At 40.7% G+C, this 12518-nt stretch overlaps 1 protein-coding gene across 1 annotated transcript in view; it reads left to right on the top strand.

Annotated features, from left to right (window-relative positions):
* The window catches only part of LOC128688953 (adipolin), a 203756-nt gene extending 191588 nt beyond the window's left edge, over positions 1–12168 (top strand). Inside the window, exons 5-7 of the mRNA XM_053777025.2 lie at positions 3251–3438; positions 5435–5551; positions 11082–12168. Coding sequence (XP_053633000.1) covers positions 3251–3438; positions 5435–5551; positions 11082–11139 — 363 coding nt within the window. The 3' untranslated portion in view covers positions 11140–12168. The remainder of the gene's footprint in view (positions 1–3250; positions 3439–5434; positions 5552–11081) is intronic.
* Positions 12169–12518: the final 350 nt, after the last annotated feature.

The raw sequence follows: 12518 nt of genomic DNA, 5'->3' as shown, positions 1-12518 counted from the left end.
CATTAACATAAATGATAAGAGAAAATTTTAGAATGGACTTAATTTTAAATGAGTTTTTGCTAATTAACCAATTTTACCTATTCGGCACGACATATATATATATATATATATATATATATCTTTTAATATATATATATATATATATATATATATATATATATATATATATATATATATATATATATATACATATATATATATATATATATATATATATATATATATATATATATATATATATATATATATATATATATCAACGTATATATACATCAACATATATATATATATATATATATATATATATATATATATATATATATATATATATATATATATATATATATATATATATATATATATATATATCAACGTAGTTGATTAGGAAGATGAACTGCATGTAGAAGAGTCTCTGAATCAGAAATGTATAGATAATTTCTACTGTGATTTTCCGTTCATGTGTGTGTGTGTGTGTGTGTGTGTGTGTGTGTGTGTGTGTGTACTCACCTATTTGTTGTTGCAGGGGTCGAGACTCAGCTCCTGCCTGACCCCTCCTCTTCACTGATTGCTACTAGGTCCTCTCTCTCCCTGCTCCATGAGCTTTGTCATGCCTCGTCTTAAAACTATGTATGGTTCCTGCCTCCACTACCTCACTTCCTGACAACTCTATGACTGAAGAAATTCTTCCTAACATCCCTTTGACTCATCTGAGTCTTAACTTCCAGTTGTGACCCATTAGTTCTGTGTCCCATCTCTGGAACATCTTGCCTCTGTCCACCTTATCTATTCCTCGCAGTATTTCGTATGTCGCTATCATGTCTCTCCTAACCCTCCTATCCTCCAGTGTCGTCAGGACGATTTCCTTTAACCTTTCTTCGTAGGACATTCTCCTTAGCTCTGGTACCAGCCTTTTGCAAACCTTTGCAGTTTATCAAATTTCTTGACGTGCTTTTGACCAGGTGTGGGTTCCAAACTGGCGCTGCGTACTCCAGTATGGGCCTGACGTACATGGTGTTCAGAGTCTTGAAAGATTCCTTACTAATGTATCGGAACGCTATTCTCAGGTTTGCCAGGCGCCCATATGCTGCAGCAATTATCTGGTTGATGTGTGCTTCCGGAGACGTGCTCGGTATTATACTCACCCCAAGATCTTTCTCCTTGAGTGAGGTTTGCAGTCTTTGGCCACCTAGCCTATACTCTGTCTGCGGTCTTCTTTGCCCTTCCCCGATCTTCATAACTTTGCATTTGGCGGCGTTAAATTCGAGGAGCCAGTTGCTGGACCAGGTGTCCAGCCTGTCCAGGTCTCTTTGTAGTCCTGCCTGATTCTCATCTGATTTAATTCTCCTTATTAACTTCACATGATCTGTGAACAGGGAAACTTCAGAGTCTATCCCTTCCATCATGTCATTCACATGTACCAAGAATAGCACTGGTCCTAGGATTGACCCCTGTGGGACCCCGCTCGTCACATGCGCCCACTGTGATACCTCATCACGTACCATGATTCGTTGTTGCCTCCCTGTCAGGTATTCTTTGATCCATTGCAGTGTCCTTCCTGTTATATGTGCCTGATCCTCTAACTTCTGCACTAATCTCTTGTGGGGAACTGTGTCGAAGGCCTTCTTGTAGTCCAAGAAAATGCACTCAATCCACCCCTCTCTCGCGTCTCTTACTTCTGTTACCTTGTCATTAAACTCCAGAAGGTTTGTGACACAGGATTTGCCTTATATGAATCCGTGCTGGTTGTTGTTTATAATCTTGTTCCGTTCCAGGTGCTCCACAACTCTCCTCCTGATAATCTTCTCCATGACTTTGCATACTATACACGCCAGTGACACAGGTCTATAGTTTAGTGCCTCGTTTCTGTCTCCTTTCTTAAAAATGGGGGCTACATTTGCCGTCTTCCACACCTCAAGTAGTTGCCCAGTTTCAAAGGGTGTGTTGAAAATTGTAGTTAGTGGCATACACAGCATCTCTGTTCCCTCTCTAAGGGCTCAAGAAGAGATGTTGTCCGGTCCCACCGTCTTTGAGGTATCATGGTCACTTAGCAGCTTCTTCACCTCCTCGTCAGTTGTGTGTATTTCGTCCAACACTTGTTGGTATATCCCATGTCTCCACTGTAAATACTTTCTTAAATCTCGTGCTGAGCTACTCACATACCTCTTGGTCGTTTCTTGTGAGCTCCCCACCTTCTTTCCTCAGCCAGATTACCTGGTCTTTGACTGTCGTCTTCCTCCTAATGTGGCTCTACAGCAGTTTCGGATCAGACTTGACTTTCGATGCTATATTGTTTTCGTGCTGTCGCTGAGCCTCCCTCCTTATCTGTGCATACTCGTTTCTGGCTCTTCGACAAATCTCATTATTTTCCTGGGTCCTTTGCCTTTTGTACTTTTTCCATTCTCTAGTGCATTTAGTGTTTGCCTCCCTACACCTTCGGGTAAACCAAGGACTCGTTCTGGTCTTCCCATTATTTCTGTTGCCCTTGGGGAAAAACCATTCCTCTACCTCCCTGCAATTTGTTGTCACATAGTCCATCATTTCGTTTACTGACTTTCCTACCAATTCTCTTTCTCACTGAACCTCCTACAGGACGTTCCTCATACCTGTGTAGCCCCCCCTTTTATAGTTTGGGTTTTCCCAATCTACTCCTGTTACCCTCTCCACTTGTAACTCTACTATGTATTCAAAGCTCAGAACCACGTGATCACTAGCTCCAAGGGGCCTTTCATATGTGATGTCCTCACTGTCCGAGCTGCTCAGGGTAAACACGACGTCCACTCTTACTGGTTCGTCCTCCCCTCACTCTCTGGTAGTGTGTGTGTGTTTGTGTGTGTGTGTGTGTGTGTGTGTGTGTGTGTGTGTGTGTGTGTGTGTGTGTGTGTGTGTGTGTGTGTGTGTGTGTGTGTGTGTGTGTGTGTGTGTGCGCGCCCATTCGCGCATTTGTTGTGCACGCTTGCGCATTAAATAGGTGGGCACCACCTTTAGTATTAGTTGGCGACCGCATCCTCAGTGAAGAAAATGAAAGGACTTAAGAGAAAAATCTTGGGTTCTCCCTGAAACTAAGTATTTTCTTCCCCTCACATCCCTGTATATTTTTCTCCTGTATTCTCCTGCGTACTTTGCTGTAACTTGTAGCTACCTTACTCTCACATACTTTTTCATCACTTAATCATCCTGTACAGTCCTATGACTGTTCTTCATTATTAAACTCTATTTGGACCTCATATTAAGTTGTCTTGCCCCGCTGCAGACATTCTCGCCGGGTGTGTTTGAGAGAAGAATGGTGGTGGAGCACGGAGGCTTCACAGTCACTAAGAAAGGTATATACCAGGTGGCAGCATCACTGGTATTACACCCACGAGGCAGACCCAACACACCCCTCAGGCCGCTCAAGGACATCAGTGTCTACCTCTGTATTACGCACTGTTCCAAGAACAGGTCAGTATCTGCATTACCTGCTACAATTACAATAGTAAATTAGAAACCCACAATTTGATGAGGACTTCCAGTTTCCTCTGCAAATTGTGGAGTAGTTTTGAATTTTTCCAGGTGTGTTATTATGACTTATTTTTCTTCAGCACTAATTATTAATTATATCTTTTGACATTTATTGTAATAGATTAGTTGACAGAACTGTCCACACAAGACAGGTGCATTAAAAAGACAAAATCAGAGATTGATCCACATCGCCTCTCGCAAACACAGAATGCTGTCTGATTCACACATGACCTAGTGCTGGTGCATCTCTCAAGGTGTAGAAATTAAATCCAAATGATAAATGATATGTTAATGAAGCTGTAGCAGCATTTTATGGTTACCCTGGCCGAAGTTCAGAGTGACACCTTTTCCTCTTATCAGTCATATCAACAATGTTATTAAAATAACAGAGTATGCACATTGAGCATAGATTGTAGACAAGACAATGTTCAGAAACTCCAAGCCTCAAAATTTACGAGGGTTAAGTAAAGTAATTGTATGTGAGGCTGTGTTAAGGGAGACAGAGCAACTGCTCAGATTCTCCCTGGTTAGCAGCAAATTTCCAACTGCAGACATTGAGCAAGTGAGAGGGATGGATGGATGGGTGCACTTACCAAAATGTATAAACACTTCCTTCCCTCGTAATAATAAGTAGTTTATTCACTATCCCCTCACAAATATATCACAAATATATCGAACCTATCATACAGTATGCCAGGCATGAGGAGGTCAATGACATCATAAAGAGAAGCCTCGCCACAGGCCGTTGCCCAGCTCAACGGGAACCCCAAGTGCAGAGGTCTGATGGAAGTCTAAAGCGTCCTGATGGAGCCACTATGCTACCTTGGAAGGATGGAAAGCTGATTGCCTGGGACTACACATGTGCCGCCACATTGGCAGACACCTACTTGCCATACTCCGTAGTTGAAGGGGGTGGAACTGCCAGCCACAGGGAGACCCAGAAGATCCGCAAATATGAAGACCTTCCCCCTTGCTATAACTTCATCCCAATAGGGTCAGAGACCCTTGGAGCATGGGGCAAGTGTACTCTAAGGTTCCTAATAGAGCTGGGTGAAAAGCTCATCATAGAAACCAAGGACCACAGGGCGACCAGCTTCCTCTTTCAGAGACTCAGTGTTGCGATCCAGAGAGGAAATGCCTGCAGCATTCTGGGCACGCGGCCCACCGCCGGGGAGCTGGAGGAAGTATTCGAGATGTAGCTCTGAGTTACCTATGTTGTTTTGCTTTCTATCGTATTTTTGTGAATGTTTTGTCAATGTATTTTGTCTTTAAATAAAATATATATATAAAATATAGGGGATGGTAGGAGAAAATTCTCAAACAGCTTCAGGGAGAACCTTGAGTTTCCCCTGAAGCAAGTTCATTCTTTTCTCTGAGGATGAGGGTCCCTATAACAGTTCTAGAGGTGGTACCTCCCTATAAATATATATATATATATATATATATATATATATATATATATATATATATATATATATATAGTTATGGGTTCTTACGATTTAGGGTCTAGATATTTTCTCAGCTGTCAGATAATTAAAGATATTTCTTGTGATAACTTAACTTAAAACGTCAATAACTGAACGCTAAACAAACTCCAAATTTACAGATATACATTACAGGTTGATAAATATTTTGTGCTTTGGCAGAACTGCTGTTTTGTTCTCTATCTCATTAATATAAAATATGGCAGGTGGATCTTAAAAAAAATTCCTTGCATTCATTATAAACTTACCTGTATTTTTCTGTTTTACTTAATAGTTTTTAATCCAGTAATATTTACTGTCCAATTCTGGGGACCTTCTTAGAGGGCGATGGTTCCCAGAGCCATTAATACATGTAATAGTTAAGATATATAGTATGTAATAGTTAAGATAGTATGTAATTTAACTGCATAGATAAAAATGATGATAGTATCCTAGACACTGTCTCTCCACAGTCGTCGACTGGAGTGGTCGGGATCACTGGGAGAAGGATCGGTAACAGCAGTGTTGGCAGGCCATCTGCTGCTACTGCGGGGTGACACGCTCCTCTTGGCTGTCGACAATCGCACCAAGTATGTCTTCCTTACCCTTACAACACTAACACGGATACCCTTGCCAGTGAAGGCCTCTTGATCAAAGGAATTGGAGCTAGCTTCCCCTACTTTTGGTCAGACATGATAACTCTGCTTCCCAGCAATTCTTCTGTGTCAGGGTTCTTGTCAGAACGAATTGCTCGCGTCACTGTTAGGTTGTTGGCTGTTAATTTCCAGGGTCTTCTTTCACCATTATTCTCATCTAATGATTCTTCATCAACCTCTGGGCTCTTCATCCCCATCTAACAGCTCATTAATATTCTCTTCATGTCTGTCTTCGAAGCCTTTACGTCTTAACAGTACATGACAGAGCAGGTACAACCTATGCTGTAATGCCTCTATCAACTCAAGGACCTCAATGGAAATAAGTCACTCTGTCTGACTTTTTTGTGTTATCCCAGGTTCTCTACACATATGCTGCTATGTATGATAATTCTATGTAACTTTATTTGTGTATACCTGAATAAACTTACTTACTTACTTACTTAACTCTAAACAGAAACATTTTTCATGGCTGCCTTGTAGTTAATTACATTTTCACACTTTAATGTCAATCACTAATGTATTCAGCAGTTATCCAAATAATAGAGTAGGTAAACGAAGGCACATATGAATTATTACATGAGAAATTTACCTGTAGTTACGTATACCATTGTTGGTTACTAGCACTGGCGTGCACCTTCTTCTACCTTATTTTGTTAAAAACTTTGCTTTTTGTTTATCATAAATACAACTTTCAAGAACTAATTTTTTGTGGTTGTTATTATTATTATTATTATTATTATTATTATTATTATTATTATTATTATTATTATTATTATTATTATTATTGTTGTGCTAGTAAAAATTTATTTAGTTTATAAGATTGGTCATATAAGACTGGCCAAAATGAAAATACGGTATATTGGTCTCACTCTTCGTCTAGTATGTTTCGTCTTGACCTCGTTCTCGAGACATTTGATCTGTCTTGGACTAGGTCTTGGACTCGGGGTAATGTACTTGTCCCTGGATTCCTTGTATCCCTTTTAATGCAACTGCGCCTCCTGGCGCATTTGTCGAGGTTCACTGGGTGATTATCTTGGTTCTTGTCATTACCTCTCCCTGCAGTGTGACCGTCTGGGTGAGCTGGTTTAGTTAGTTAGTTTAATATGTTTATTATGCACCCCATACCCATCCTGTGGGCGGTAGTCAAGAGATTACAGAGGTACATAATTGGTCCAGGGACTGGACTCCAAAGTTTTGATAGCTGAGCAAGTTACAGAGGTAATGAACTCACAATTTACAAAGGTAATGAACTCACAATTTACAAAGGTAATGAACTCACAATTTACAAAGGTAATGAACTCACAATTTACAAAGGTAATGAACTCCAGGTAAGTCTGGTCACAATCATGACAAGCTACAAAGGTATTTACAGATTACAGAGGTACGTAATGGGTCCAGGGACTGGGCCCCCAAAGTTTTGATAGCTGAACTAGGTACAAAGGTAATGAGCTCACAAGTTACAAAGGTAATGAATTCTGTAGAATGGTTACTTACGTTTATACTTTGGCTACAATCATGAACAAATTATAGAGTAATGAGCAATTCACACTTCCACACCCGGTCACAACTGTAATGAGTTATTGGTGCAAATATTGATTGTTGAGTCACACACACCACACACACACACACACACACACACACACACACACACACACACACACACACACACACACACACACACACACACACACACACACACACACTTTAGTTTAATATCTTTATGCACCCCATACCCATCCTGTGGGCGGTAGTCAAAAGATTACAAAGGTACATAATGGGTCCAGTGACTGGACCCCAAAGTTATGATAGCTGAACTAGTTACAAAGGTAATGAACTCCAGGTAGATCTGGTCACTAATCATGGCAAGTTACAGAGGTAATGAATCAGCTTCACTCCTATACATGGTTACAGTCATGAACAAATTACAAAGTAATGAACCACTGATACATCCACACCTGGTCACAATTGTAATGAGTTATAAATACAAATATTAAGTGGAGAGCTGGCATGAACACCTAATCGTGTGCTCATTGTGTCTCTCTCCAGACTGGGTTTTAGACTACTATACTCTTGCTGACCGAATCTGTGAGATACCCTCCCATTCTGCGCGAGTGACTTCAATGCCAACTACGCTACGTGGGACGCTTTATACTAAATAGGATGGGAGTTTTTCTGGAGCTCCATGGATAATAGCATTCTGAACAGCGGTTCCCTCATCTATCATAATGTTCATATAAGCACCTTCTCGGACATAGACGCTTTTACTGTTTCCAGTTCTATGTATCTGGGCTTCAGATGGTCTATCTTTCTGGATTTGTAGGGCAGTGTTCACTCTGCTCTGCTGCTGGTTGACGGAATCCTCCCCTCCTGTTTGTTCTTTGCTGCGGAAGTTAGAAGTAGCAGACTGTCAACTCTTTGGCGTTAGTCGACTGTTGTGGGTCGCATCCTGGGTGGTAGTGGTATACCTTAAATAGGGCTGGGCTCTGAAATGAGCTGAGGTAACATAACAGCTCTTAATCTGTAAAACTGATTTATGTAAAAAAAAAAAAAAGCGTGCTGGCTTCCTTGAGTGGTACTTGAGGTGCATCTTTGTAAACAGTGGATGGGGACTCACTAAGTGCCGAGCTCCAGTGATGGCCTTTGGTAATTTCCTGGAGCATAAATTGGTTCATGCTTCAATGATCAAGGTATTAACTGAAGAGTAAGACATGTGCAATAGTTGGGTATCTTTACTGTTGACTGAAACACTTCGCCTACGTAGTAGGCTTTTTCAGCCAAATACCGAGGAAAATAAACTGGAAGCAGAAGCAGTAGCTAGAAAAAGATGATGTAACCAGTCCATCACCTTGGGAAAATAGCTTTTGATGTGGTCATCCTGGAAAAATGTTCATCTCAACAGTCTAGATTTCTTATGCTCAGCTTCACATTGTTCCATACTACGGAGCTAATCATTTTTCCAGACTAATGTTGGTATTTGGTTTGCAGTATACCTGTAGAGGGTTTGAGGGGTTAACGCCCCCCGGCCCGGTCTGTGACAAGGCCTCATGGTGGATCAGGACCTGATCAACTAGGCTGTTACTGTAATAAAGTTGGTAGAATTACCGACAATATGTAAAGTAAAAGGACACAAGTGCAACTAATGTGACATTTATTGTGGCAACGTTTCGCTCTTCAGGAGCTTTATCAAGGCTTGATAAAGCTCCTGGAGAGCGAAACGTTGCCACAATAAATGTCACATTAGTTGCACTTGTGTCCTTTTACTTTACATAGGCTGTTACTGTTGGCCGCACGCAACCCGACGTACGAGCCACAGCCTGGCTGGTCAGATACTGACTTTAGGTGCCTGTCCAGTGCCTGTTTGAAGACAGCCAGGGGTCTGTTGGTAATTCCCCTTATGTATGCTGGGAGGCAGTTGAACGGTCTTGAGCCCCTGACACTTATTGTGTTGTCTCTTATCGTGCTAATGGCACCCTTGTTTTTCATTGGGGGGATGTTGCATCGTCTGCCGAGCCTTTCGCTTTCATAGGGAGTGATTTTCGTGTGCAGGTTTGGTACTAATCCCTCTAGGATTTTCCAAGTGTATATAATCATGTATCTCTCCCACCTGCGTTTTAGGGAGTACAGGTTCAGGAACCTCAAGCGCTCCCAGTAATTGAGGTGTTTTATCTCCGTTATGTGCGCCGTGAAGGTTCTCTGTACATTTTCTAGGTCAGCAATTTCACCTGCCTTGAAAGGTGCTGTTAGTGTGCAGCAATATTCCAGCCTAGATAGAACAAATGACCTGAAGAGTGCCATCATGGGCTTGGCATCCCTAGTTTTGAAGGTTCTCATTATCCATCCTGTCATTTTTCTAGCAGATGCGATTGATACAATGTTGTGGTCTTTGAAGTTGAGATCCTCTTACGTGATCACTCCCAGGTCTTTTACATTAGTTTTTCGCTCTATTGTGTGGTTGGAATTCGTTTTATACTCCGATGTAGTTTTAATTTCCTCACGTTTTCCATATGAGAGTAATTGAAATTCCTCAACATTGAACTTCATATTGTTTTCTGTGGCCCATTTAAAGATTTGGTTGATATCTTTATTGTGCACAGTTACCAAACAAGTATTTTTTGTTTCCTGTGAAGCTTTTGCCCTGATAACCAGTTTAGGTGATCACCAAAATCACACTGCTCTTTGCCCAGTATGCTTTTGTCCATCCTGTGATCCAAGTGATCCATGGCTGTCTGTCACAAAGACAGGGAATTACGATAGTGCCTGGTTCATGGTACTGTCATGGGAAATAAATGGAAAGATGCTGGGGCAAAGACTTTTATTTTTAGCTTGCTCTGTAGGAGACTTCTGCCCCAGTGACTTCACTGGACATATGTCTCTATATTCTTTGGAAGTGGCAGGCTCAGTGAGCCCTACAGATGAGCAACAGATTAAGAGTTCAACAGAATGCAGGTGCCTGGTTGTTCTTCAACGTGAATCTTAACTTCAATAATTCCTTGTAGATTTAGCATAGGACACACATACCTCATCCACAGTTACTTGCTTGCAGATAGATACTTCTTCCCCCCTCGGTGTGTTTAGTGGCGTACAGTACAGTACATGTAAACGCCTGCCCACAGTTTGCAATTTGAAGAGCACTTTGATCTTTTAGATAAAGCAGTGCAGTTAGTAATAACATAGATAAATACGAAACATGCATAACAACATCGAGGGGTAAAATTCAGTAACAGAAATGAAAACTGAGCACGAGCAAAATACACAACACAGATAAACACCAAGTTGCAATAACTGGCATCAGTTGAAAAATTAAACTGACAGTGTCAAAGTATTCCCAGAGGTGCTTACAGGCACCCCGGTAATTATAGAAAAAAAATGACCTAAGTTAAAAGGCTGACACCGTGATCACACAGTAACAATGTTCCTCAGCAGCACACCACAAGTCACATGGGGAGGGACAGGAGCCCCTGCAAGCAGATACCTATGGGGGAGGCATATGTGCCTGATCTTCTCAACCAAGAATCGTATTGGTCCCTCTTAAAAGGGGGCCAAAAACCCATATAATATCAAGCCCTACATAACTTTTTGCTCATCTTTAGGGCACAACAGTCCTACAACTTCCCGAAGACACATCTGTTTATTTGTCCCATGAAGTCGCTGTGAGGCAGTAGTCTGTTCAGTAAACACGAAATAGCAGCCTTTGCCTCAGCATCCACCTGTTCACCTCCCTCAACCCTGACATGGATATGGACATGGCCCCAACACCAACATAACTCCACATCCTTGTGCTGAGCACTAATAATGGTATACAGTGGGTGTTGTTATGCGAGTTTTGCATCAAATATTTTATTGTCATCAGGGTGCTCTTCGAACTTCCTTTCTTCCCCCCAAAAGAACACTGATATCTACGCATTATCTGAAATATTTAAGTAAATCAATCCATTATACTAATTTATAATATTTTCGTTTGCAGGAGGCCACTGCAGGTGGGGACAGGCTCAAGCTTTTCTGCAGCGCTGATTGGAACATAGATGCAAGAGGGCGAGGGTAGACGGCGTTGTACTCGACCCTGCCGAAATATTCGCAGCATTAAACCTAAATTTAAGCAAAAATAATATATATTTAAAAATGAATGATAAAGTGAATCAAGATGTTGTTCATGAGGAAGATCATCTCGATTTTTCATTTATTTTGTGAAAGACAGTGTTAGTGAGACGTTGATCAAGAGCAATATTCAGTGACAGAAGTTGCTTAGGAGAGACTGTAGATACACTAAGATACTGTCCTTGTGAGAAACTACAAGCAGAAAGCAACTGATTGCGAAAACTTGTCTTAAGACATTCTTTGTGAAAGACTCCAGCAAACAACCCACTGTTTCTAGGCATTAGAGATATCTTAGAGACTTCATTAAGACGACGGTGTCAGTTGAGCCAGACTTGGTTGGTGGGACGGACGTGCGTGTGTGTGTGTGAGTATATGTATAAGAGAGATTATGTATTTGTAGTTTCAGGAGTAGAGCTACGCTCTTGGTAGTCTATCATAAGCCTTTAAGTTGCAGTTTTTAAGGTTTCCAGTGGTTGTACCATCACAATATGAACTCATTCTACCAGTCTAGTGCTTTTAAAGAAAAATTTTTCTGTTGAACGTTTGCCACCAGTTCTTAGTTTATAACTGTGGTTTATTCTTATTCATTTTTTGATGTGCTAAAAAACTACTGTATTTTTTCATTGTACACCAGTTTTATATCTGCATCCTTTTGTTATCTTGATGTTCAACTATCTGTCAGTGAGGGAAATTTTAGCATTTTCAGCCTCTTCGTAATTCTTATTTTATAACTCTGGGTGTCACTGTGGATAATGAAGAATCAGACACATGTGCAACATCTGGGTATCTTTATTTGTAGACGTTTCAGTGGCTCTGTCAGTACAAAACATGGACATGAAACGTCTACAAATAAAGATACCCAGATACTTCACATGTTTAATTCTTCATACTGATTGCCGGTATTGTATACCATTCACGTACAACTGTGCATAATGTATTCTGACTACTTTCTCTACTATTGCTGGTCCACGACACCAAACAGATACATCTTCAAATTTTGGCCAAATGTTTCTTCGGATTTTTAAGTATGGTTATGTTTGCTGCCCAATAAACTCGTCCCTCGGGCCAAAATCTTCAGCATTGAACCACCCATCTAAAAATGTTTTTTTTTCTTCTTAAAGGTTTATATTCAGTACAGAATACGAGTTTCTCCCTATACTATTCATGGGATGTTGTTGTAATTATAGACATAAGTCTATAATTACTTCCAGATCCCTTGTTTGGTCAGGACTATTAAAGTTTATTTAGCAGTCTATATTCACGCGAACTTTTTACACTTTCCCGTTTCCATTCTATGACACTGCTA

This window comes from Cherax quadricarinatus, chromosome 16 (genome assembly GCF_038502225.1).
Source record: "Cherax quadricarinatus isolate ZL_2023a chromosome 16, ASM3850222v1, whole genome shotgun sequence".
Lineage (NCBI taxonomy): Eukaryota > Metazoa > Arthropoda > Malacostraca > Decapoda > Parastacidae > Cherax > Cherax quadricarinatus.
This window is presented reverse-complemented; position numbering and strand designations above follow the sequence as displayed.